Source organism: Terrapene carolina, unplaced genomic scaffold (assembly GCF_002925995.2).
Source record: "Terrapene carolina triunguis isolate 2854851 unplaced genomic scaffold, T_m_triunguis-2.0 Scaffold132, whole genome shotgun sequence".
Taxonomy (NCBI): domain Eukaryota; kingdom Metazoa; phylum Chordata; order Testudines; family Emydidae; genus Terrapene; species Terrapene triunguis.
Window position 1 is genome coordinate 17,848,628 of NW_020664483.1, and position 27,208 is coordinate 17,875,835.

Sequence of the window (27,208 nt, forward strand, 5' to 3'; positions counted from 1 at the left end):
ATGAAACCGACCACCCTGCACTTTACATTCTTTGATTAGCTATTTTCCAAGTGCATTGCCATTCCTGGACGCCTCCCTCTTCTACACAGTCCGGGTGAAATCCTGGCTCCGTTGAAGTCAGTGGGAACTTTGCTATTGACTTCAATGGAGCCAGAATTTCACCCTTTGTGTGTGCTTGTTATTCTCTTAAATTGCACTGGAGGATTTTGAAACTGTTTTAAAAATAGCTGGCTGAAAAGAATCCTATGTAAGAATAAATGTATCATCATCTCCCCTATCGTTTTTGTGCCAGTGTATGTGTGTAATCTCTCTTTAACCATCAATTCTAGCTTTTCTTGTTCGTTTTAATCACACTTGGAAATCAAATCTGTTTGCAATTCTGCTTTCAGGATTCCCAAATTCATAAAATTTGTAACCACACCTTACAATATTAAACAACAAGAAAACTCACTGTAGTAGCAATAAGTCAATTGAAAAGAATGGCAGTAGTTGTACTGTCTAATGGATGGAGAAAATGCCTGGGACAAGTTGAGATTGTTCAGCAGAGCTATACGTTGGGTGATTTAGAACAGTTGATTAGAGCTGGTCGATTTTACATTGGAGACTGCCAATTCATCCAAATCTAAACATCGCACAAAGATGGTTCAATTTTATCAAAGTTCTAACAGAACAGAGGCTGGGGTCTGATTGAATCCTACCTGTCCACTCGCCAATCTGGCTTCTCAGCAGCCCATCTGGCCTCCAGCTTAGCTGAGGCTTTTAGGCTCCCAGATGCTCTTCAGCCCGCCAGGCCTGAGTCAGGGCTCCACTCCCTTTCACAGGGGACTGAAATCTTTGGGTTTTGTCCCAAATCAGAATGAAACTAGATTCTGAAATACCAAAATCCTCTGTGAAACTGAATTACCTTTCTCCACATTAGCTCTACGGCTGACCACAGATATAGACATGACAAGATTATAAGCTGTGCTTATCTTTCACAGCAACTCATTAATATGAAACAGAGATGACATCAATGAGCCTATTGTATAGCTAAAGATTACCCAGGACCATGTGATAGGCATAGTACATTGCATGTTTTTGTATATTCCTTTATTGTGAATCACATCCCAGTGTAGAGAGCCTGAACAAGGTCTATGCACCACTTAAGTCCTGTTTAAACTTACAAAATATAGTTTAAATGAGACTTAAGCAATGCATGAGCCTTGTGCCAGACCTGTGCACAGTGGTGAATTTCACCTTTCATATCGAAAGAAAACTGTGATACTGAGCTCTCTCACATCTTCCGTACACAAAAATTGGCATACATTATAATAGCCTGTGCTGAAGCGCAGAGGAACCACTCACCAGCATGGAAGGGCTTAAGGAGAGCCTTTGATTCCAGCTAGCTCCACCCCATTATATCTGCAGCCAACGCCAGGCTTGGAGGGGAGAGAAAAGGAGGGATCCTGGCTCAGTTCGGGGCTGACAGGCGAAGACGCAGGAGCTACCTGAGGGAAGGATCACTAGCCTGCTGGCCAAGACAGCCACCACGGGCCCAAGTAGTGTTTTCCTGGCCAAAGGAGATGGAGAATGAGACCTAGGAGCACCTGGCCTGAGAGGAACCTGGCTGACTAAAGCATGGAGATCTTGTGGGGGTTCTGATCCCACCAAACTTACAGCTGCCCTGCCCTGAGGAATCTGGGACCACATCAGGATGTCACCCAGGGTCCACAAGGGGGCACTACTAAGAGACAAGCCACCACAGGAGCTTAGACTATAGGGGCCATGCCTCAAGCTAATGAGGCAACAGTAGGAAGTAGCCCAGGGCAATGAATGTATACTCTCTGCTGGGAAGTCCCCTACTCAGGGGTGACATACACAGGGCCCTGGGCTATGACCTGATGGAGTGGGAGGGCCCAGGTCCCCCTACTCCCCTGTCTTAAAGACTGAGGCACCTCAACCACAGAAGCAGGGGCAGGAAGCCAGGTACATTAGCCACGAGGCCAACTGGCTCTCCAAACCCCCACCCCACAACCCTCTTGTTACATAGCCCTATAACAAAGACCATGGAATCAATCCCTTATGTGGAATGGGGGGGGGGAAGTATGCATGGCAAAAAGACGTTTCAAAAAATGTTCCAGAAAGTGGAAAGTGGCACACCCTCTCACCTTGATATGCAATGAGAGCCACACCCATTGTGCGTGTGGTTTCAAGGAAGAGGCAATACTGGCTACCTAAGAGCTGCAAAAGCCCCATCAGTGTTACGCTTCTTTGAGCCCCATTGCACAACAAATGGCCTAACCATAGCAATCAGTTTCAGTGTAAAAAAAAAAAGCATAACACAGAGAGTGGCAACTGAGGGCACCAGCAGAAGCAGGTAGACAGACAGCAGTAATATCAAAGATGACAGGACAATGAGAATGGAGTCTAGAATATGAAGAGATAAGAGCCCATGACAATGGAGGTAAATCAGAGGTGAGTTTGAAGAAACAAGCATTTTACACTGTACACAGTGTCTGACTGTGCTACAGACACACAGTTCATGTGCAGGATCTGGGAATGCTCTGAAATGTTGAATTTAATCACATGTTGTAAATGAAGTATATGGTTACCGTAGTTTTCAAACTCTCATACACACTATAGCCATTGTGAACAAACAGCAGCCCAGCCACAGCCCACGGCAGTAGCATCTGTTGTTCTCCACAGAATAGGTGAATTCTGCATTTTAACAGCAAGATTTGGAGCCAATTCCCAGGTTACTCATTTCTGTCCTAAATCCAATATTGCAAACTGCAGCTTATTTAAAGGTAGGCAACACCATCATTCCTTCTCACTGTTTCATTCCTTACCCAGGAAGCTCATGTCTGGCAAGTTGCCAGGTCCCATTTTTAGATCACTTGTTTTCTATGTAAAATTTATCATCTGCAAGATCAGTAGCTCAGCTGTGCATTTCCTCCATTCAGTGTGTAAACATTTTGTATGAAAGACAGACCAAAACAATGAAGAGCCTCACATTTTACAGGAAAGGTCAGTGTGTACTTACATAATTTGAGGCAAGATCAGGATGAAGATAATCAATTCCTGCAATAAGACAAAGAAGCACACAAACCGAAGGTTAACATTCCAAAAAAAAAAAAAAAAAAAAAACCACCACAGACCAAACCAAAACCCCTACAACAAACACTTTATAATAACCATAAAGCACAATAAGAGTCGATTGCTACTATAGGAAAAACCATAATAAGGAATAATGCTGGTCTCAAAGCTTGTTTGGACTGAGACTGTTCATATGTGGACTTTTAAATTAGGGTACCAGTTCTGCTGTGAGCTTAGTTGGGAGCTTTAATCCAGTAAATCAGTACCTAAGTGCCAATTTGCACCCAAAAGTGTGAAATGAGCCACCAAATGTATGCGACAAGTATCTACATTGGATCATTTATGGTTAGTAATGATAGTTCTAGTAATATTTTACATTTATATAGTACCTTTCAAATGAAAGGATCCCAAAATACTTTACAAACGTATATATATATTCTATTATTGAATATATTGACAAACAGATTACTTCACCCACCACTAAGATGCAGCCACCTCTGGTTAAGAAAACAGCAAAATTTTAAAGGCTTGATTAAAAACCTATTGACTTCAGTGGGCTTTGGATTCAGGCCCTAATAGCATACAGTTTTAATACACAAGTGTAGGAGAGTAAAGCCATTGGAAACTGCACAGGAAAATTAAGTAGGCAGAATATTACCTAAATTAAAATGGAGAGATCACTGGGGCAAACATGTCTGTTTCCGCAAATAGTGCCAGAGAATTCTTAATGGTGGATCAGATTGGTTTGCAAACTTCTGAATATTATTACAGACTGAGCATTCAGCTTACTAAGGTATTTCATGGTGCTTACTGAGCTTAAAACTAGATGTGTGTGACATTTAAGACATGTGACATTCAGTTATCTGCTTCTGAATTTGGTTACAAATTAGAAAATCCCCCACAGATTCACTCACATTCATTGATATTTTGAGCGAACTGGGCCTATTTATAGTTTTGCACAAAAACAATGAAAAATTTATGACTTCTCTGTGATTCTGTCCAGAAACAAAGAGAAACACATAATGCATAAATTCTGCAAAACAAAACAATATTGTCCATGGATTTAATCTAGATCTGTGAAAATAACTGATTTCTTGGTTCAATGGCTGAACCAAGGAGATTGAAAAAATTTGTTTACACCCAAAACAGCTTAAAAAATATCAAAATGAAAACTCATAAAAAATCTAAATGGCATTGAAAAAATGTCAAAACAAAATGTGACTTTGTTTCACATTCCACCCACCCATCCCACCAAAACAATTCAGCAAATGTGATGTAAATGACGAGGGAGCAAGGGCTCTTGGTAATTTGAGCTGCGTTGGCAGCCTTCACAGGTCACACACAATGTTTCAGTTCTTTGACTGGATGATCATAACTCTTAGAAGTGTAAATATTCACATTTACAAATTCAGAATTGGCTTTCTGCAAACATTTGTTTAAAATGTGCTGGGTTGGTGAACATTCCTGCAAGTAACTGGTTTGCTAGAATAGTCACAGGGGGAAAAACTCCTTCCATGCTCCATTCTCTAAATGTATCCTACAGCTAACTAGCATTGCCTCAGTGGCCTAATTTAGACTGAGCTTCAACCAGCTCACTGTCACCCAGGTTGCAATTGTGCCCAGTCTCTAAAAATACAGTCCTTGCTAAATGGGACCAATGAAAACAAGGAAGAGAGCTGTGAGACAGCCACATACTGATGTAACCACAGGCCAATCTCCCTCACTATTTACCCAGCTGTCTCACTTGAGTATGGAACAAGGGGGGGTGCCAGAATAGAACAGGGACAGATCCCAGTGGATCACTGAAGATACTGCTGGTTTCATAGAATCATAGAATGCCAGGGTTGGAAGGGACCTCAGGAGGTCATCTAGTCCAACCCCCTGCTCAAAGCAGGACCAATCCCAGACAGCTTTTTGCCCCATCCCCAGACAGATTTTTGCCTTTCACTTATTTTTAGTATTGTTCAGTCACCATGGCAAAATTTAACTAGCTCAAAAGTGCTGAGAAAATTTAAGAGACTCCCTGTATTTTGTTTGCAGTGTTGTTGAAGCTGTGTTTGTTGGCCCAGGTCATGAGAGAAGAAGAGCTCTGTAGCTTGAAAGCTTGTACCTTCCACCAGCAGAAGTTGATCCAATAAAAGATGTTGCCATACCTACCTTGTCTTTCTTGTATTTTGACAGTCTGATGAATCCATGCAAAGTACAGCTGTGTTTTCAACATGCTGTATCTTCTCTCCCACTCCCATTTTACCCTAAACTATTAATGTATATAATATGCTGATCATTATGGACATCCAGTGAGAAAGTATTAATTATTTTGGTTCTGCTGTACACTGTCAATATTTTAACAAGGGAAAATGCTCTTATATCTACTGTGTGCAAGGCAATTGAAATCCCCATTGAAAGCCCACTGAAGTCAATGTGAGTCCTCACGTTCAGCTAATGGCCACAAAAGAACTGTGTGTGTGATTTATAAAGTTGAATAAGGTTTGGATGTTCACACTTCAATGGCCCAATTATAACACATATGCTTATGGTGCCTTTCCCCTGCCAATCTCATAGTCTTTACAGAATCTGGAGAGCAGCATTGGCATTATCATTAATCTAGGTTATACTTTATTTCAAATTTTTTAAAAAAGTTTTTGCATAAGATTATACTAAGTAAGCTATTTAAACCTCTAAAACTGTCTTACATGTCTTGAAAAACAATGAGGAGTCCGGTGGCACCTTAAAGACTAACAGATTTATTTGGGCATAAGCTTTCATGGGTAAAAAACCCACTTCTTCAGATGCATGGAGAGAAGAGAGTTACCTTACAAGTGGAGAACCAATGCTGAAGACCAATTTAGTTGGGTGGATTGGAATCCTCACTTACCATCATCCATAATTCCTATGGTAACACCTTTCCCTGTATATCCCAGCTCCCAGGCTTCAGCCACATTTAGATCAAGTCCAGGGGTCCCATCTGCTTGACCAGTGTTGATCTAATACATCAGTTGAAAAGCAAAAGAGAATTACTATTTCTTCTTTTTTGTGTGTGCACAGATAGTCCATTATCTACAGTCACTGAGTTTCTCCTAGTACGTACTGCATATATTCTATGGGCTGGTCTACACTGGGGGGATCGATCCAAGATACGCAACTTCAGCTACACGAATAGCGTAGCTGAAGTCGAAGTATCTTGGATCTAATTACCTGGGGTCCACACGGCACGGGATCGACGGCCGCGGCTCCCCCGTCGACTGCGCTACCGCCACTTGCTCCGGTGGAGTTCCAGAGTCGACGGTGAGCGCGTTCGGGGACCGCGATATATCGATCCCGGATAAATCGATTGCTACCTGCCGATACGGCGGGTAGTGAAGACGTACCCTATGCCAGGTATGTCTCATTTACCCTGGAGCACATATTTATATAATATGGAAGATGGAAAAATAAACCCACAAGAGCAAGAGAATTCTGAGACAGCATAAGGTTTGACTCCTATTAGGGCCTGATCTCACAAGGCTCCCATGTGTAGAACTCCCAGTGAATTCAGGATCAGGCCCTTAGATTCCACTCCAGAGAAGCACGTAAACATGTAAGTAGTCCCACTGAAATCAAGTGGGATTATTCATATGCTTAAAATTAAACACACTTAATTCCCTTGTTGGACTGGGGCTTTAGATAGGGCGCTTCTATACCAACCCGTTGGTCAGATGTTTGAGGGTATCTGCTCAATCTCACCTCAAATATATTCTCACTAAGGACATAAAACAATATACACAATAACCTCTATTTGTGATAAACATTTTTTCAAGGACTATATTCAATTATAGATCGTTGAATTGCTTAGACATGTTCTGAACTCCCACCACATCCCTTATTTCCCTTCCATCATCAACAGTAGAACTGGTTGACACTCACAGTTTCTGGTTTGATATTTCTAAGTGTCTTTTGTTCCAAATTGGACTCAAAAAAATATTTGTGACATTTCCCAAACTGGAAATTTCAAAAGAAATTATTTAGGAAAATTTTCATATCAAAATTTAATTCTGAATTTCTAATTTTCTTTTGGAATTTCTAATTTTCATTCTGAAATTTTGAAATCATTCACGGCAGCTGCTACTTAGTGCTGATTGAAACTTCTTATATTCCATTCTAGATCAAAGTGTCTCCCGTTTGTGTTGTAATGAAACAGATAGTTGAATTGACCTCTTCCAGACCTGAAGAAGAGCTCCACATAGCTCAAAAGTTTGTCTAATTCACCAACTGGAGTTGGTCCAGTAAAAGGTATTACCTCACTCACCTTGTCTCTCTCATATCTTGGAACCAACATGATTACAACACTGAAAACAATATCTGAAATAGTTTAATAGATTGTTTCATTATAACACAAATAGGAGACACTTTGATCTAGGAAATAATATAATACGTTTCAAATCAGTACTACCCTTAACGATTTTAAAAAGTAAAATAAAATACAAATAACTACTATATTGTCATATTTTGACACATCTGTAGTAGGAGTGCATGTTATGCTACTCTACTACTGACATGTCAAGAAATGATGTAAAAATAAATATAAAATGAAAAAATAAAATTCAAAACAATTTTAAAATTCTGAAACAAAATATTGAAATTCTGACATTTAAATCCATAATTTTCCTAAATGAAAATTTTCTGAAATGATTTTTTTTGTTTTATTTTTTCCTGGAATTTTTGTCAAAGTCAACATTTTTTAAAATGTTTCAATTTAAAACAAACAAACAAACAAAAAAACAACCACATTTTCCGTTGGAAAACAAAGTTTCAACAAAAATGTTCTGACTAGCTCTTATATCCAGGGCACGCCCTTCCCCCTCCTTAGATTTGTGCTAAATAGCTTTGTGAATCTTTTTGATGAAAAACTAAAATTTTCCACGAGGGGAGGGGAAGACAATATTTTCCAAACAGTTGTGTAACACACATTAATGAGCTTCCACACGGACACTGGTTGTGTCCGTATGATTAAGAGCTCCTTAAAGCAAAGCACTGAGACTTGACACTGAGGTACATTGTCAGTTTTAACAATCCTGGCTGTACTGCATGAGTGCTCACACAACCCCCACTGATTCAAAGCCCACTGAAGTCAATGAGAGTCTTTCTACTGACATCATTGAACTTTGGATCATGCCCCTAACTCCAGTCCCAGCATAGGCTCCCTATATATCCTGAGAAAAATTCTCTTGGAATAAGTTCAAAGTTCTGGTGAGAAATCTGGAGGGCATGTTCCCAGATTATTGCAATAAGAAGAAATAATGTGTAAGTAAACTGTGGGGTTTTTTGGTTACTGAAGATCTCTATTAAAAATGACTGATTTGCTTACCAGGTACCACTGCTTTGTAAATAAAGGATCATTCATGTTTATGTCAATTTCATTGATCTCTCTATAGCCTCGCTTTTTTCTGCCAAAGCCTTCCTGCTGCACAGCCTTCTTTATCTGAAATAGTAATGTTTATATTATTAACACAACATCCATATTTGTAACATATTTTTTTCCACTTGTTTTTTCCTCAGAAAAGTCAAACATTCCTAATCAATAGAAGTCAAGGCTATTTAAGAAAACCCACTCCAGGCTTCAGGTTTTGGTTAAAATAATGACATGAATCTGAACCAGTATTGACTTTTATCCTATACATTTCCAAAGCCAGCCTTGGTTTCCTGTATCAAAAATAGCACACTGGATACACAGAATAGTTTAATAACATTTCATTTCTACCAAAAGGCTGTGCTATGAAAAAGTAGCTGGTGTAGGAGACTTCATCTGTGCATTTGAGGTTCTAAAATATTTTTTGTGTGTTGCCAGTTTTTATGAACTTCCTTATTATAAATGCCTGGCTGTAAATTGATTTCCCTTTCAGCACCTGGAAACACTGTAGACTGGTAAACCTCTGGGTGAATTAAACAGCACACACGGCCTACCAGTGTACTCTCACCAAGTGTCTTTATTGTCACTGTTCTCCGTTGTGCACCAGATAGATCACGGATATAGTAGCAACTAGAAGAAGTCTCTCTTTCTGCCCCCTGGCTCAGCCTTTTATACTGCTTGCCTTCTTTTCCCAGCTATCCCACCCGTGAGCTAATTACCCCATCAGCTCATCAGGTTCTCTGTAGGTCCAAGTGATCCCTTCTAACCTTCCAAACCCACTCAAACTACTTAAATCCCTCCTACTCTATTCATACCCAGTATCCTCAGTGCTCTCTAAGCTACCAGCAAGCTGGCTAACTGCACCTTGTCACAATGCCTGACAGTGAACCAAATATATTGCCCAGAAAGACTCAGTGGAAAGAGTCAGCTTAGATGGTTACACGGAGATTGGAAGAAATGAAAGTATTGCTTATTACACAGAACAGATCAGATCAAACCACAGATATTAGAGACACAGTAAAAGCATTTTTTAGAAGTACAAGTGTATGCACCAAGTGGCAGATCGTGACCAGCTCGAGTGCAAGTATATGGGTAGAGACGACTAAAGGAGTCCACCTCTACTTGCCCACACTGTGCAGGGCTCAGTCAAAGTTGTACTCCCTGTGCTAGATCCTCAGCTGGTTTAAATAATCAAAATCAATAGGGTTCCAGCAAATTATTTCAGCGGAGAATCTGGCCCTTGTGTTCCCTCTATGTACCTATGGGAGCACACATTAGGCAAAAGAATGAGGGAAGAAAGGCCAAGGCAGAGCAGAGAGAGAAGACCAGGAAGAGCATGCACCATCCCAAAGGTGGTGTAGCCCCTACACTGCACAGGATCAGAAAGTGCAGGGATATACCCCTGTGTTATATTTTAAAGCTGATAAAGCACTTTAAAATCCCCCCACACAACACAATTCACCTGGTACTATTTGCCACAAGATATTATTGAGATGGAGAGTATAGCAGAATTCCAAAACGGAAGCTTAATAAGAACTTCTATATTTATACTGAATCTGGCAATTGCTCATTTCATCCATTTTGGGGCCTTGCAGTGTTGCCAACTCTGATTTTTTGGCATATTTCTTAAAGCCCCAGCTCCTGGAATCAAGAAACTGCATGAGAATCTCAGCTTCCATTTTTTCAAAAATTCCGTTTCTAGTCCTCCTGGTTACAGAAAAAAAGCTTGAAAATGGGACGCATGTGTGACCGAAGGCAAAGAACCCAAAGACAAAGTCACCTAAAATTTATTCTTTTAAAAACATCTTGTGATTACGCCAATTTCTTTATTGGGGAGGAGGGGGTCTGTCTCATGATTTTTGAATGCTTGGGGTTGGTAGTTAGGATTAAAAAATGTCCACAGGACATAAACCCTGCTTCAGTGTGCATAGGCCAGCCACTGACAGGGGTAAAATTTGGTCTTTGAGCATATTACTTCATTGTTATCCATTATACCTTTTCATACACCTTCCTCTGAAGCATCTGGGACTGGCTGCTCTCAGAGACAGAATACCAGAAAGCATGGACTATAGGTAATAGTCAATGACATGACAATGATATGGCAATTCCTTTATTTCTAAAATCGACTAACATTAATTATATTGCTTTTAACTAAAAAGGAGAGGTGAGGGGAGAGAACTAATTCAACGAAAAGGGATTTCTTTTTTGTTGTTGTTGTTGCTAGTTTTATTTGTAAAGGTTCATTAAAAGTGATGGAGAATGTTCTGTTTAAAAAAAAAATCTGAACGCAACGAAAGTTGAAAAAAGGACAGTGATTAAGCAGGAACCACGCTGTGCCTACTGAACTTTGCCGGATATCTGAATTGAATTAGAGAAAGGGATGAGCAGATTGTCGGAGATCTCTAAAATAAGGTTGGGTGGTGCCATGGAGGCAACAGAGAGACGATCCATGATTATGCCTTTGTCAGTTACCACCTCTGCTTGCTATTCCAAACCCCAAGCTGTCATCACATAATTAAAGAACAGAAATCAAACTGCATTACAGGAGAATGCCAGAGAAAAAGAACTCAAGTGTTTGTCCTCCCACACAAGCCCACTGGCTCTACATGACCCACTGCAACAAGGGAAGGAGCAAGGATTTGATATGGAAGGAGCGCGACTCCTTAAACAGCAATTCTTCATTTCCATGTCTTTTCTTCAAGATGACTTGAAAAAAATGGTACGGGATACACGAAAGTTGGCCCTGAAAGCTTTCACTATTCAGTGTTCCCCAGTTTGATTGGCAGTGAATTGTTACATCTTTATTACAGTCAGAAGAGGAGCTATATCAGAAAGGAATGTGCAACGTCCCCCAACAAAAATCATGCTACAGGCTTTCTTCCGGCAACTAGCAGAAGTTACTAGATTGCAGGCCCTGGTTCTCATGGGAGACTTTAATCACCCTGATATCTGCTGGGAGAGCAATACAGTGGTGCACAGACAATCCAGGAAGTTTTTGGAAAGTGTAGGGGACAATTTCCTGGTGCAAGTGCTGGAGGAACCAACTAGGGGCAGAGCTCTTCTAGACCTTCTGCTCACAAACTGGGAAGAATTAGTAGGGGAAGCAAAAGTGGATGGGAACCTGGGAGGCAGTGACCATGAGATGGTCGAGTTCAGGATCCTGACACAAGAAAGAAAGGAGAGCAGCAGAATACGGACCCTGGACTTCAGAAAAGCAGACTTTGACTCCCTCAGGGAACTGATGGGCAGGATCCCCTGGGAGAATAACATGAGTGGGAAAGGGGTCCAGGAGAGCTGGCTGTATTTTAAAGAATCCTTATTGAGGTGGCAGGAAAAAACCATCCCAATGTGTAGAAAGAACAGTAAATATGGCAGGCGACCAGCTTGGCTTAACAGTGAAATCCTTGCTGACATTAAATGCAAAAAAGAAGCTTACAAGAAGTGGAAGATTGGACAAATGACCAGGGAGGAGTATAAAAATATTGCTCAGGCATGCAAGAGTGAAATCAGGAAGGCCAAATCACGCTTGGAGTTGCAGCTAGCAAGAGATGTTAAGAGTAACAAGAAGGGTTTCTTCAGGTATGTTATCAACAAGAAGAAAGTCAAGGAAAGTGTGGGCCCCTTACTGAATGAGGGAGGCAACCTAGTAACAGAGGATGTGGAAAAAGCTAATGTACTCAATGATTTTTTTGCCTCTGTCTTCACGAACAAGGTCAGCTCCCAGACTGCTGCACTGGGCAGCACAGTATGGGGAGAAGGTGACCAGCCCTCTGTGGAGAAAGAAGTGGTTCGGGACTATTTAGAAAAACTGGATGAGCACAAGTCCATGGGGCCGGATGCGCTGCATCTGAGGGTGCTAAAGGAGTTGGTGGATGTGATTGCAGAGCCATTGGCCATTATCTTTGAAAACTCATGGCGATCGGGGGAGGTCCCGGATGACTGGAAAAAGGCTAATGTAGTGCCCATCTTTAAAAAAGGGAAGGAGGAGGATCCGGGGAACTACAGGCCAGTCAGCCTCACCTCAGTCCCTGGAAAAATCATGGAGCAGGTCCTCAAGGAATCAATTCTGAAGCACTTAGAGAAGAGGAAAGTGATCAGGAACAGTCAGCATGGATTCACCAAGGGCAAGTCATGCCTGACTAACCTACTTGCCTTCTATGAGGAGATAACTGGGTCTGTGGATGAGGGGAAAGCAGTGGATGTGTTATTCCTTTTGATACAGTCTCCCACAGTATTCTTGCCAGCAAGTTAAAGTATGGACTGGATGAATGCACTATAAGGTGGATAGAAAGCTGGCTAGATCGTCGGGCTCAACGGGTAGTGATCAACGGCTCCATGTCTAGTTGACAGCCGGTTTCAAGTGGAGTGCCCCAGGGGTCGGTCCTGGGGCCGGTTTTGTTCAATATCTTCATTAATGATCTGGAGGATGGCGTGGACTGCACTCTCAGCAAGTTTGCAGATGACACTAAACTGGGAGGAGTGGTAGATATGCTGGAAGGTAGGGACAGGATACAGAGGGACCTAGACAAATTAGAGGATTGGGCCAAAAGAAACCTGATGAGGTTCAACAAGGACAAGTGCAGAGTCCTGCACTTAGGACGGAAGAATCCCATGCACTGTTACAGACTAGGGACCGAATGGCTAGGAAGCAGTTCTGCAGAAAAGGACCTAGGGGTTACAGTGGACAAGAAGCTGGATATGAGTCAACAGCGTGCCCTCGTTGCCAAGAAGGCTAACGGCATTCTGGGCTGTATAAGTAGGGGCATTGCCAGCAGATCGAGGGACGTGATCATTCCCTTCTATTCGACATTGGTGAGGCCTCATCTGGAGTACTGTGTCCAGTTTTGGGCCCCACACTACAAGAAGGATGTGGAAAAATTGGAAAGAGTCCAGCGGAGGGCAACAAAAATGATTAGGGGGCTGGAGCACATGACTTACGAGGAGAGGCTGAGGGAACTGGGATTGTTTAGTCTGCAGAAGAGAAGAATGAGGGGGGATTTGATAGCTGCTTTCAACTACCTGAAAGGGGGTTCCAAAGAGGATGGATCTAGACTGTTCTCAGTGGTACCTAATGACAGAACAAGGAGTAATGGTCTCAAGTTGCAGTTGGGGAGGCTTAGGTTGGATATTAGGAAAAACTTTTTCACTAGGAGGGTGGTGAAGCACTGGAATGGGTTACCTAGGGAGGTGGTGGAATCTCCTTCCTTAGAGGTTTTTAAGGTCAGGCTTGACAAAGCCCTGGCTGGGATGATTTAGTTGGGAATTGGTCCTGCTTTGAGCAGGGGGTTGGACTAGATGACCTCTTGAGGTCCCTTCCAACCCTGATATTCTATGATTCTATGTTTTATGAATGTTTTACATAAAGATGATGCATGCAGTATGTTAAAACCTAAAAATGCAATATTTTTCCTCTAAGGTTTGTGTTCACTAAGAAAAAAAACTGTGTTCTTACTAGAGTTGGGTGAATAACTGATTTTTTTGCTTTGGTGATAGTTTCAAACCGCGCCCCCACCCCCGCTCAACCCCTGCAGAAAACGGGGGGGAAATGATTCAGGGTCAAACCAAATCAGAATTTTTTGGGGATTTTTGGTGGATTGAAGAAGTGTGCTGTGGGTCTGTTCCAGAGTGGGGATTTGGACGTGGGGTTTCTACAGCCAAGGTTGGTTCCCTAACTTCTAAACAACAGTAGCACCAGTAACTAGGCCTCCTCCACCAGTTGCTTTGTAAACAGCCAAAACTATTTGTGTCAAATTCATGAATAGTTTTGGATTTACTGAAACTGCATTTTTGTTGAATAAACTATTCCTCTGAAAAATTGTGTCCAGCTCTAGTTCTTACCTCATGCTAGCTGACATGTGGTACCTAACACAAGGTAAAATCACAGTGGAGAGAATGTAGCTGAAGTTTTTGTATGAGTTAGCAGGCCTAAGTGAACCCTAATATCTCCCATGGTCTTTACCTTAACCTGCTAATATTTGTGAAAGCTACAAGCTGCTTTGTTCTTACCAGGATTTTATCTCATGTTAGCTAGCCCAAGGCCAGAGCACACCTTCATCCCACTGAACACACACACAGAAGGTGTAACAATGCCAAGTTCATATGAGGACTTCAAATTCATATAGGTCTCAGAAAACAACCAAAAAAGTTCCCCATAAGACCAAATTCACTGTTGGCATAAGAATGCACAACTCTGTTGACTTCATTAGAGTCATGCACCTTTGTGGCAGCAGTGAGTTAGTTTAGAGCGTTTTATCCCCTTTCCTAAGGTGCATCTAAAAGAGATGTATTTTTTTTTAGACCCTGATAGCTAATACGTTTTAAAATCCTAGTGTAGATGGGAGGAGGGGGGAAGGGGTCTATGGTTCACTTTGACCAGCCAGCATATTGAAACAGATAAAGTTGCCCTGTCTACGCTAGGATTTTAAACATCACCTTGATCGATCGGTCTTTCAGCCCTCGTATAGATTGAGCTGATCACAACACGTCTTACTTTCTTCTCGTATCCGGGCCTTCCTTCTCCCTGCACGGCCATGTCTTTTCACAATAAAATCTTCCCATCTCTTTCGAAGTCAGCTGAGTGGTTGTTTCAGTTCCCGTGGGTAACACTCGGTGACAGCTGCAGTCCATCGATTGTCAGTGAGCCTCGCTATATGCCTGGCCCATCGCATTTTACTCTGCCGGTTCTCAACAATGACGTCCTGCACTCCACTCTGCTGTCTGATCACTTCACTGGGGACTCAGTCACGGATTGAAATTCCCAGAACTCTTCTTTCCATCGCCATCTCTGTGACAGACAGCTGCTGCTCCCATGCTGCTCGTCAGCGCCCATGTTTAAACATGTTAGCTACTATGTTCTAAATACACACGTTTTTTCTTGTGTAGATAGGGCACTTCTCACAGCAGAGATCTTTGGGTTGCACCAACACGTAGGCAACACTAGAGAATATACATTGGGGTACATTCTGATCTCCAGTCTTGCTGGAGTAAAGCTGTTACTCAATTAACTTCAGAACGGGCCCAATCCTGAAAATGCTTGTACATGCAGTCCCATTGTCTTGCAAACATGCATAAACTTAAGTAGGTAAGACTGTTTGCAAGATCAGAGCCTTAAACTTTTGAAAATGGTATCATGAAAGGTTGGCTTTGTGAAGTGTGACAGTCATTAAAAACTAATGGAGAAACAAGATTTGCTTCCTAAAAAAGGCATGGTATTTTCATTCTCTCAAAGTCTGGCTCATTTGTCGACAATAATGGCCTCTTGTTACTTTCATTCATTCTATAGTATTTCATTAAGTGCCTGGATTAAATGGTGAACACAATCTAAGCATTTAGATTTTTATTAGCACGTGACTAAATCATTTACGAGTTACTAGCTGGATTCCAATTAAAGAAAAAAGGGCCATCTATCAAAGATCTATCAAAGAAGGTAGCTCACTGATGATAAAATACCTACAAGGAAAAAAGAGATTCAAATATTGATTTTTAATGTATTTCCACTTATGCATTGCACATAAAGTAACTTGGATGGTAATAAACCAGCAGGACTTTGATATAGGACAAATTAACAAAATAATCAATTGACTGCAGTACTGCTCCAGGAGGGCCAAGAACCACTGCACTGTAACTGAGTGCCTCTCTATGCAACTGAAAAATGCCAAGAAAATCAGTTCATTTTGAAGGAACAGGGTAAATTGTACTGCTGAGCTCCTGCAGTTAAATGACCATGTGTTACACTGAGCATGAATGATACATACACTAAAATTATTCCAGTGGATACAGCTATCACAAAATCAACAACAGCGGAACAGCACACACGATCCCCACACCCGGGGGGGGGTTTTCATTTCAAGAATCAAAAGACATCTTCTCTGCTGTTGAATTTAAATAAAGGAAAGTTCAGACTGAATCACAGGAATAAAATTCCTGACAGAGATATCTATTAGGTGCTTATTTTTAACTGTGAGGGTGATTAACCATTGGAAAAAAATACCCTGGGAAGTGGTGGATTCTCCATCTCTTGAAGTCTTCAGATCAAGACTGGATGCCTTTTAGGATGATAACACAAGTTACTGGGTTACATACAGGAGAAACTGGATGGAATGCTACAGCTGTGTTATACAGGAGATCAGACGAGATGGTCTAATGACCCCTGCTGGCCTTAAAATCTACTGTGGAATAATCTCCCAAGAGAAGTAGTTGAATTCACAGCATCTGAAATTTTACAGAATAGAGTGAACAAAACACTAGAAAATGTGTTGGTGGGAACAATCCTGGATTGGCTGGGAGATGCTCCTGATTATGACTATTATTGTTATTTTACAGGACACACCAGAATGTGGGAGGTGCTTCACATAAAACATGGGGCTTGAGAATTTTTAAGCAGTCAAAGAGATTTGGACATTAAAATTACTAGAAATTGGGAATCCAAATCTTTGAAAATCTCAGCCATAGAGGAAACGTCCCTGTCCCAAACTGCATATGGTATAAATGATGATCTTTTCCATCTCTAATTTCTATCTACTTCTTAGGACTTGTCTTCACTAATGGGGATATTGATGATCCTGCAATCAATGCAGTTGGTGTCGATTTAGCGGGTCTAGTGAAGACCCGCTAAATCAATGGCACAGCACTTTCCGGTTGACTCCAGTACTCCAGATCCCCAAGAAGAATAAGGTAAGTCAATGGGAGAGCGTCTCCCATCAATGCAGCGCAGTGAAGTCACCGCAGTAAGTCGACCTAAGTTACGTCGACTCCAGTTACATTATTCATGTAGCTGGAGTAGTGTAACTTATGTTGACTTACCCTGGTAGTGTATACAAGGCCTTAGTGACCACAAACACAGATGTTCACTTCTCCTAACCATTTCTTTTGTCACATATATGGGTAACAGAGCTAAAAGATCTTTGCTAGAGAAATGTTAAACCCACTCATACCTTAGAGGTTGACTATTTTATAGCTACCTCAAAAGTAGAATTGAAAGAAGGCTGTTAAAAACTTACAGAGATGTAATAGATGGGAATTAATCCAAATCTCAAGTTGTCTGATGTTTTTTTTAAAGCCCCAGCTAAGCAGTTGTCAAGTTATGTGAGAATCTCAACTTTCATTTAGAACAAAAAGTAAATTTGTAGGCCTCCTCATTGTGGAGAAAAGCATAAAAGCATAGTGTAACTAAAGGCTCCAAATCCAGAGGAGAATAAAAAGAACCCATCATTTATTACTTTAAAATCTCATGATTTTTAAGGCAATTTCATGGATTTTTTTGGCTGACTCATAATTTTCAAACACTGGGGCCATGGGGAGGACCACAATATAGTATCTGAAACCTAGGCCTGCAGGGAAACAATGAACTTGGCAGATAGAGAACAGCAACAAAGTCTGGAAGCAGAGCGTAGACCAGCAAACAACAGGAGCTCAGTGGCGTCTGCCTCAGGGAGAGGGTACTGTTTAATAGTGCTAATACAGAAGTGGATTTTCCATCCTGCAAAAATTTTCAAGATTTTTTGAGGAAAAAAAATCATCTGAAATCAGGCCAAAAAGCCAAAAGTTTTAAATTTCTTGTGAAACAAAATTCTGAAAAATGTCATGTCAAAACATTTTGTTTCAATAAATTAGAAATGTTTCATTTAGATTTTGACTCTTGTTTATTTTTTTTAAATATAAAACATAATATAAATTTCAAAACAAACTCATTTTGAAATGAAAATTCTAAACTTTTTGTTCCAAAAATGTCAAAACAGGATGTTCTGACATTTTCAAAACATTTCCAGTTTTTTTCTGAACAAAATTTCATCAAAATCAATATGGTTGCACACAAAAAATCAGTTTTGTTGAATAACATTTTCAACAGAAAACAGTTTTTACAAAAATTTTCCAACCAGCTCCACTGTATAATCCCTCGCCAAGGCAAAAAAGCCTCAGAAAATAACAGGCACACAAGATTTAAGCCATACAACTCCCACTCCATTGAGTGGGAGTGGAGCAGTTAAGCCAAATGTAAGCAAACTAAGGGGCCTCTCAATGCTCCCTCTGGGTATGTCTACACTACAGGATTAATCCAAATTTAGATAATTCGAATTTGGGAAACAGGTTGTATAAATTCGATTGTGCGCGGCCACACTAAGCACCTTAATTCGGTTTTAAACCACATTAATTCGGTGGTGTGCGGCCACACTACCCCATTAACTTAAACACAGTAATTCGGTGGTGTGCGTCCACACTAACCCTAATTCGAATTAACAAAATCGATTTAGGCTCTACTCCGTTCGTCGAGGTGGAGTACAGAAATCGATTTAAAGGGCCCTTTAATTCGAATTAACTGGCTCTGTAGTGTGGACGGGTGAAGGGTTAATTCGGATTAAGGCAGCTAAATCCGAATTAAAGTCCTAGTGTAGACCAGGCCTCTGAGGTGGTATCGCTGTGTACTGCTCCCAGCATATGACTGTACCTACATTGCACAATCCATCCCTAAGAACCAGATTTACAAGTGCTCAGCACTCACAATTGCGGCCAGATCTTCTGTAGAGTTCCAAGGCACTCTATTGTAGCTATTCCATTATGATGCTTTATGGAAGATCTTTAAAATAATCTAAGCTCTTTTGAATATCTAGTCCTAGTTGTGGGAGGTAAGCTGTGCTGAAACGTTAGCCTTTCATAACTAGAGAACAGCACCTTGGCACAGCACGGCTCCAGAAACAGAGCAGGCATTTTTTTTTTTTGCCTTAAATTCAGCTAATCCTGTAAAGTAAATATCTTAACATATTAAAGAAAATATTCCATAATTCTTGGTAATATCATTATCAGCAAATTATCAATTATAAAAGGAAAGACTAAAGTAGCCCATAGTCAAGACCTGCAGTCTCAGGAGAATGTAAAGAGTGTTGAGAGATGCAGTTAACATGTTAAAAGAACAGGAGTACTTGTGGCACCTTAGAGACTATCAAATGTATTTGAGCATAAGCTTTCGTGGGCTAAAACCCAATGGTCAAATAAATGTGTTAGTCTCTAAGGTGCCACAAGTACTCCTGTTCTTTTTGTGGATACAGACTAACACGGCTGCTGCTCTGAATCCAGTTAACATGTTAGTATTTCAATTTCTTAAAAATTCACTATAGCTTTTTTCCTTTAGGAAAGTTCCTATAGAACTAACAATACATCTAAAATTAAAGAGCATTATAACTAAGACACTGATCCTTAAGTGTCTGTAGGATTGCAGGTCTAGAAATTTTATTGGATTCTCCTATACCTGCTGAAAAAGAATTTCATCACATTCTGAAAAATTCAAGCCTCTTCTGGAAACTATCCACTTAGATAGTTGAGGAATAAATAGCTGGCTATGAAAAAATAATTTGTTTTTAATTATAGAGGTATGAAATGGTTTGATAATTGTTCTAAGTATTTCCAGTGTTATTTTTTCCCTTTAACACCAACCACTCATCTTATCAAATGAATCCCAAAAGATATGAGAGGAATCTTAAGCTGATTCTTGCTATAATTAATAAGGTTTCTCTTAGAAGTGCTGTCAGACTGAGTTTGTATAAATTAGGAGTCCCTTGAGAAAGGTACATCGTAGCAGAGAGTAAAGTATGGTCAGATCAGCAAACTACTTCATCTGACATCGAGGAAATAATTCAAATTGACAATCCAGCATCTCATCCTTGATTCGCAATGTTAAGGGTGCATCTTTTATCACATTAGTGGATATTAACCTTTTTTTCCTCTGTACATTAAATTCATTTCCATATTAACTATTCTCTCAGAATCTTTATGATATTAACAGAGTGTGTTTGAATTCTAAGCCAAGGGCATTGGTTCTTAACCTGAGCGTGACCTGTATTCAGGAATTTTATGTGATTGAATACTGTTAATGGCTGTATCTAATTATCCTCAGCATCTCCAGGTTTGTGGGAATCCAGGTGTCCAGGGAAAAGACTCCTCAAACTAATAAATATGTTTCCAGAAGTATGTTATAAACAAAACTGGGTGATCGATACAGGACACTTGTTATGGCAGATGTTTTCTGGAATGGACTGGGTAACTGATAAGGAATAATTGTTATTACAGATGGATTCCGTAATGGATGAAATAATGATTCATAGAAAGATGTTTTTAACTCATTTGGTTTTCATGGCTGTTAGTAATAATGACTGGATTAGAGGTTCCTTTTTACCCATTAATCAGGTAAACTGAGGACCATAAAAGAAATTCCATCAGTAATTAGGAAAACAGAATACATGTAAATTTAACGGGGGGAAATATTTGTGTCTCATATCGTATAGAAAGACAGAAGTTTTGGAAGTTAGATGTGGTGTGTGCAAACTGCTGGCATCCTATCAGTTACAGAGCAGAGAGACACAGAGGCCATGGCTTTACTTTATCCCAAGGGTGGCAATGTATCTGTTTATTCTGTATATGGCTGTACTGATCTCTGACTGATAATCTTTGATTAATTAATTCCATTTGAATTTTATAATCTTGAATCACTATTAAATCCAAACATGCAACAGATGGCACTGTGTGGGCTAACTATCACACCTGCCATTATGGCGGGTTACCAAGCTTCCCACAGGAACTAAAATCAGTGAGGGGTATTCTGGCAGATAGCGGGACAGATAAACAACTCCAGAGAAGTACCCCAGGAGGAATATACTGGTTCAGACTGGATTCAAGAAGCCAAGGAGACACTATTGAGAGTCAGCAGCAACTAACTCAGAGACAGGGGCACCATTTAGGTAGAGCAGGGAGGGCAAATATTGTACCACAATAGAGATTTTGGTAGGGGTATCTCCCTGCCGTCCCTAAATGGTGCCCCTGCAGGTCAGCTCCGTGGCGCAGCATGTCAGGATCCCGCTGCCAGAGCCTGTACCCCTTCTCCGGGGAGCGGCATAGGAAGGGGCTGTACTTCGCAGGGTGGGAGCTAATCAGGGGCTGCAGGTGCTGGATGGCAGCTGGTGGGAAGGGGAGAAGGAGGATGGGCTGTGTGGCTGGTTCCCGGCGAGCTACGTGCAGCTGCTGGAGGTAGGAGATTGGTTTCACCGAGCGCCTGGTGAGTGGGGGGCACGGGGAGGGAGTGCAGGGGGCTAGGGCCACGAGGGAGTGTAGGGGTTAAAAGAGAATGGGATGCAGGAGGGGTTGGGGAGAAGAGGTGCCTGCCCCCTTCCCAGGCCCTGCAGCGGTCACTCCAGCCCCTCTGGGCCCTGCTCTTACCTCTGCCCCTCCCATCCCTGTGTGTGTGAATTTCCACAGGGGTGGCCCCCCAATATTTCCATTGTGGGGGCAGTAGCCCCCTGACCTTCCTGTTGTGCCTCCCCTGCTGCCTGGTGGGAGGTGACAGCTGGAGGCCTAAGACGTAAAGGGGCACCCTTCAGCAGAGGTGCTGTTATCTTGTGAAAATGGGGTAGGTCCATTTTCAAATTAGTATCAAAGGGAAAAAAATCCTCAATTATCAAGCAGTTTTCCATTTCACTGCACGTATCTCATACCCCCAGGATACTGAAAGCTGGGAGGAAAGCTTTGGTCCCCACCCCAAAGAGCGTCTTTCTGTTGCCTAGCACAATGGGACCCAACGTATTTGAGATCTCTCTATGCTACTGTAATACATATATAAATATCAACACACAGTAAGGCCATTCTGGGAAACACTGTAAAAAGTTTATCATTATTCAGTCCATAATAAAATACCAAAGAAATGCACTTTCTGAGCTCAAAGGTTTTGCTGCTGTCTCCACCAGCAATGTTAATTGCATGATTTAAACACCTCCTCATTCAACCAAGTTCAGGTTAAGAAAAATGAAATTACTGACTTGGCTGCACCTCACTTTGTGAACTTTCATTTGCCTGATATTAGCTCAGCGCCTGGTAAATGAGATGCTTTCACCAAAAGGGGCGAGGCAAAAATCAATATTTTGTCCATTTAGCACAGACTCTCACAGTTCAGTGACATTCAGGCATCGCTGAGTAAAGAGAAAAGGAATCAATGTGTACAAGGAGGCTGCAGATCACATTCAGCCAATTCCGCTGAAGAATCGATAGTGCTCTACTAGCCTCTACTTTGAAATTCAAGTGAATTGGGTAGGCTGCAATAGCAAGATGAATGAAGAGATTGATGCTGTATTTCCGCATTTGCAATGATAGGAGTCTCGGAGCAATTGGGTAGTTCCAACAATGCCCTATTGCAAGACAGCAAACCAAATTTAATTTGATCAGGAAATAAAAGCTATCAATGAGAATGGAATTTCACAGGAATGGAATATAACTATAACAGTAAACACCTACATTCCAAGGACATCTAGTTAAGAGCTTCTTCTGTTATGCCAGGCTCCTGGCATAACAATTCTTCATTGCCAAAGCAGAAGGGCAGCATTTTACATTCAATTTGCATAGATGTAAATGACTACAGATATTGCCAGGCAACGGAGAATTACGCCCAATGAGCAGAGATTTTTTCTGTAAGCTTCATGACATCAATATTTATTTTGTAAAATGCATTGTTACAAATAGTAGATTTCCATTCCTCTTTCATCCATTGCTACTACTGGTTGGACCAGAATTGTGCACACCTCGACTCTGTGCTAAAACATCCTACTCTTTTTTGCTACCTTGTGCCCTTCCCTCACCCCCCTGTTTGTCTCATATTGGGCCTGATTCTCATTTACACAAAGACCACTGAACACTATTTTGGCAGTGGAAAGTAGGTCAAATAAAAAAGGGTGAATATAAACAAATAACACAAGCGTGTAAGGACAAAATTAGAAAGGCCAAGGCACAAAACGAGATTAAGCTAGCTAGAGGCATAAAGGGTAACAAAAATATATTCTATAAATACATTAGGAGCAAGAAGACGACCAAGGACAGGGTAGGTCCATTACTCAATGGGGGGGAGGAATGACAGAAAATGTGGAAATGGCAAAAGTGCTAAATGACTTTTTTGTTTCAGTTTTCACCAAAAAGTTTAGTAGCGATTGGACACCTAACTTAATGAATGTCAGAGAAAATGAAGTAGGATCAGAGGCAAAAATAGGGAAAGAACAAGTTAGATGTCTTCAAGTCACCAGGACCTGATGAAATACATCCTAGAATACTCCATGAGCTGACTGAGGAGATATCAGAGGCATAAGCTGTTATCTTCAAAAAGGCATGGAAGACGGGAGAGATTCCAGAAGACTGGAAAAAGGCAAATATAGAACAAATATATAAAAAGGGAAATAAGGACAAGCCGGGGAATTACAGACCAGTCAGCTTAACTTCAGTCCTGGAAAGATAATAGAGCAAATAATTAAGCAATCAATTTGCAAACACCTAGAAGATAAGGTGATAAGTAACAATTAGCATGGACTTGTCAAGAACAAATCATGCCAAATCAACCTAATAGCTTTCTTTGACAGGGTAACAAGCCTTGTGGATGGGAGGAAGTGGTAGATGTGGTATATGTTGACTTTAGTAAGGCCTTTAATACTGTCTTGCATGACCTTCTCATAAACAAACTAGGAAAATACAACCTAAATGGAGCTACTATAAGGTGGGTGCATAACTGGGTTGGAAAACCATTCCCAGAGAGTAATCATCAGTGGTTCACACTCATGCTGGAAGGACGTATCAAGTGGGGTCCCACAGAGATTCGTTCTGGGTCTGGTTCTGTTCAATATCTTCATCAGTGGTTTAGACAATGGCATAGAAAGTACACTTATAAAGTTTGTGGACGATACCAAACTGAGAGAGGTTGCAAGTGCTTTGGAGGAAAGGATTAAAACTCAAAATGATCTGGACAAACTGGAGAAATGGTCTGAAGTAAATAAGATGAATTTCAATAAGGACAAATACAAAGTACACCACTTAGGAAGGAACAATCAGTTGCACACATACAAAATGGGAAATGACTGCCTAGGAAAGAGTACTGCGGAAAGGGATCTGGAGATCATTGTGGACCATAAGCTAAATATGAGTCAACAATGTAACGGTGTTGCAAAAAAAGCAAACATTATTCTGGGATGTATTAGCAGGAGTATTGTAAGCAAGACATGAGAAGTAATTCTTCCACTCTACTCTGTGCTGATTAGGCCTCAGCTGGAGTATTGTGTCCAGTTCTGGGTGCCACATTTCAGGAAAGATGTGGACAAATTGGAGAAAGTCTAGAGAAGAGCAACAAAAATGATTAAAGGTCTAGAAAACATGACCTATGAGGAAAGACTGAAAAAACTGAGTTTGTTTAGTCTGAAAAAGGGAAGACTGAAAGGGGACATGATAAACAGTTTTCAAGTACATAAAAGGTTGTTACACGGAGGAGGGAGAAAAATTGTTTTTCTTAGCCTCTGAGGATAGAACAAGAAGCAATGGGCTTAAATTGCAGTAATGGAGGTTTAGGTTGGACATTAGGAAAAACGTCCTGTCAGGATCGTTAAGTAGTGAAATAGATTACCTAGGGAGGCTGTGGAATCTCCATCACTGGAGATTTTTAAAAGCAGGTTAGACAAAGACCTGTCAGGGATGCTCTAGATAATACTTAGTCCTGCCACGAGTGCAGGGGACTGGACTAGATGACCTCTTGAGGTCCCTTCCAGTCCTATGATTCTATGATTCATGGTTGTGATATTGGGAGAGATTTTTTAATTCCAAGGCAGGGTAAAATAATGGAGGGGAGTGTTTGGGGGAATACACTCCAGACTGTAACAAAACATCAGATGCACAAGCTGATCAATTGCCTGTATGAAACGGCCCATTCACTGGGCTTTACCTTGGGGTGCTGGAGATTTCAGACCATTGTCTCCTGGAGTGTCCTTGAGCTAAGGGAATTGGAGGAGAGTTTGCTAAGATGTGGCACTTCCTCTTTTCTTGGGACAGAGCAGAGTTCAATAGGCCTTGGAAGCTGGTGTGTGAAAGAAAGAGAAGGGATACCTGTTCTCTGCTCAAAGGGCCTGCTGGGCTGGATTAGCTGTTATCTGTGTCCCTTTTACTTAGTCTCGGGGCACTTTCTTGCTTGGATAATGGTCCTTGATAGGAAATACTATCAGCTGTTTTGGGACTCTAGCCTCCTTTCTAGTATGCAGGATGTTTCTGAGAACGGTGGGGAAAGAGGAATAGTCATAGGCCTTCAGTGTAAATGAGTGAGCTTCCTTCTGAGTCTCTGAGATAACTTCTGGCCCGGCTGCAGCTGCTTTGGTCCATTCTAGTCGTGCAAAGCTGCCAGCTACCTGGAGGTTCCCCTTGCATAAGGACAGTTGTCAAGGCACTGACATCAAGTATTTCAGCATAGAGAGTCCAATCATGCAGTGTTGAACCTTGTGGAGGAATTTATGGGTGTGTGAAATAGCATATAGGCTACCATAACAGAAGTCTCCTCTCACATCAGTGGCAGCATTCTACATCCTCCTACTGCAAGTGACTTCACAAGGTACAAGAAAAGAGAGTCAAGCTCAGTGCCTTTGAAATACGATAGATACATTCTGTCTATCAGACAATGCAGAATTTAGTTAACATCTATGACAATTTAGAGATATTACTTTGGTCACCAGAGGGCTCTCGTTTTGCCATGAATATAAGAGAAACATACAGAAACTGAATCTTGAAGTCAAAGTATGGTCTCTCAGGGTGCATCTACACAGAAAGTGGCAGCCTGTGGCAAAGAGTTTCAGAGCCCAGGTCTTCAGACTTGGGCTCGCACTGCAGAGCTAAAAATAGCTGTTTAGACATTTGGGCTCAGGTTGGGATACCATACCATACCAATCCATACCATGCCACATTTACTTCTGCGCTGCTGTTGGTGGCAGTGCTGCCTTCAGAGCTGGGCAGCCAGCCATAAGCCACTGCTCTCCAGCCAGCCAGCTTTGAAGGCAGCGTACAAGTAAGGGTGACAATACCAAATCACCGACATTAGTTCATATTTCAAAAGTCTGTCTGGATGGAGATTGCAGGACCAAAAAGAGGTCATGTCCGGGAAAACCTGGGTGTATGGTAACCCTATGTTAAGGGTTAACTAAGTACTGTAATGAAATACAAAGGATCTAAAGGTTATCGCAATATTTGTTGTGATCTTGCAACCCCACCCCCCAACCCCTACAATAGCCTTGGGATAGTACTCGTTTGGGTTGGGACCCCCAGTTTGAGAAACTCTGCTCTAGATCATCAGCTCACGATGGTAGCAGCTAACCATTGTCCCCATAATACGATGATTATCTTAAATGACTTCAGTGTTCTCTATCCAGTTCTTAGTGAATAAGCAACTATATTGGAAAATCAGCTAATACAATGTGTAGTAATGGGAGCACTTGTCACAACATGGAGCAGGAACACAAAAGATTGAAAGGGCAGAGAAACTAGCCCTTGATGCTCATTCTTGATCTTCAGTAACTATTTGCCTTCAGTTTAAAATAAGACAATATAGTTCTTATAATTTAGCTGTGCATTTCACCACACATCCTAGAGAGTGATTTTTGTATGTAGTTTTATACTAAGGATGTACAGAAACAGACTGAAGTTCCAGTGGCTGAGACAATACTCCAGACTCCCTATTGTTATCTCTACAGTGCCTAAATTATGCTTGGGGCTCTACAAACCAAAGACACGCCAGATCCTTAACTGCACCCAAGGTCGGCTCAGTGCAGCTGAAGGCAGTGGTGGCAGTAAAAGGAGGTGTGATAGGGTGTGTACCCCACACAGGCAATGAAACGGTTAACAGGAGTCTGAGTCCAATTACAAAAACAACAAGGAGTCTGGTGGCACCTTAAAGACTAACAGATTTATTTGGGCATAAGCTTT

General features: G+C 41.3%; 1 protein-coding gene across 2 annotated transcripts in view; it reads right to left on the bottom strand.

The window, feature by feature from the left end:
• PCSK2 (proprotein convertase subtilisin/kexin type 2) overlaps nt 1-27,208 on the bottom strand; it is a 179,298-nt gene that overhangs the window by 79,903 nt on the left and 72,187 nt on the right. For both annotated transcript variants that reach the window (XM_024206770.3, XM_024206769.3), the window contains 3 exons: nt 8,420-8,533; nt 5,951-6,059; nt 3,023-3,060 (listed from right to left, as the gene is read on the bottom strand). In XM_024206770.3, coding sequence (XP_024062538.1) covers nt 3,023-3,060; nt 5,951-6,059; nt 8,420-8,533 — 261 coding nt within the window. The remainder of the gene's footprint in view (nt 1-3,022; nt 3,061-5,950; nt 6,060-8,419; nt 8,534-27,208) is intronic.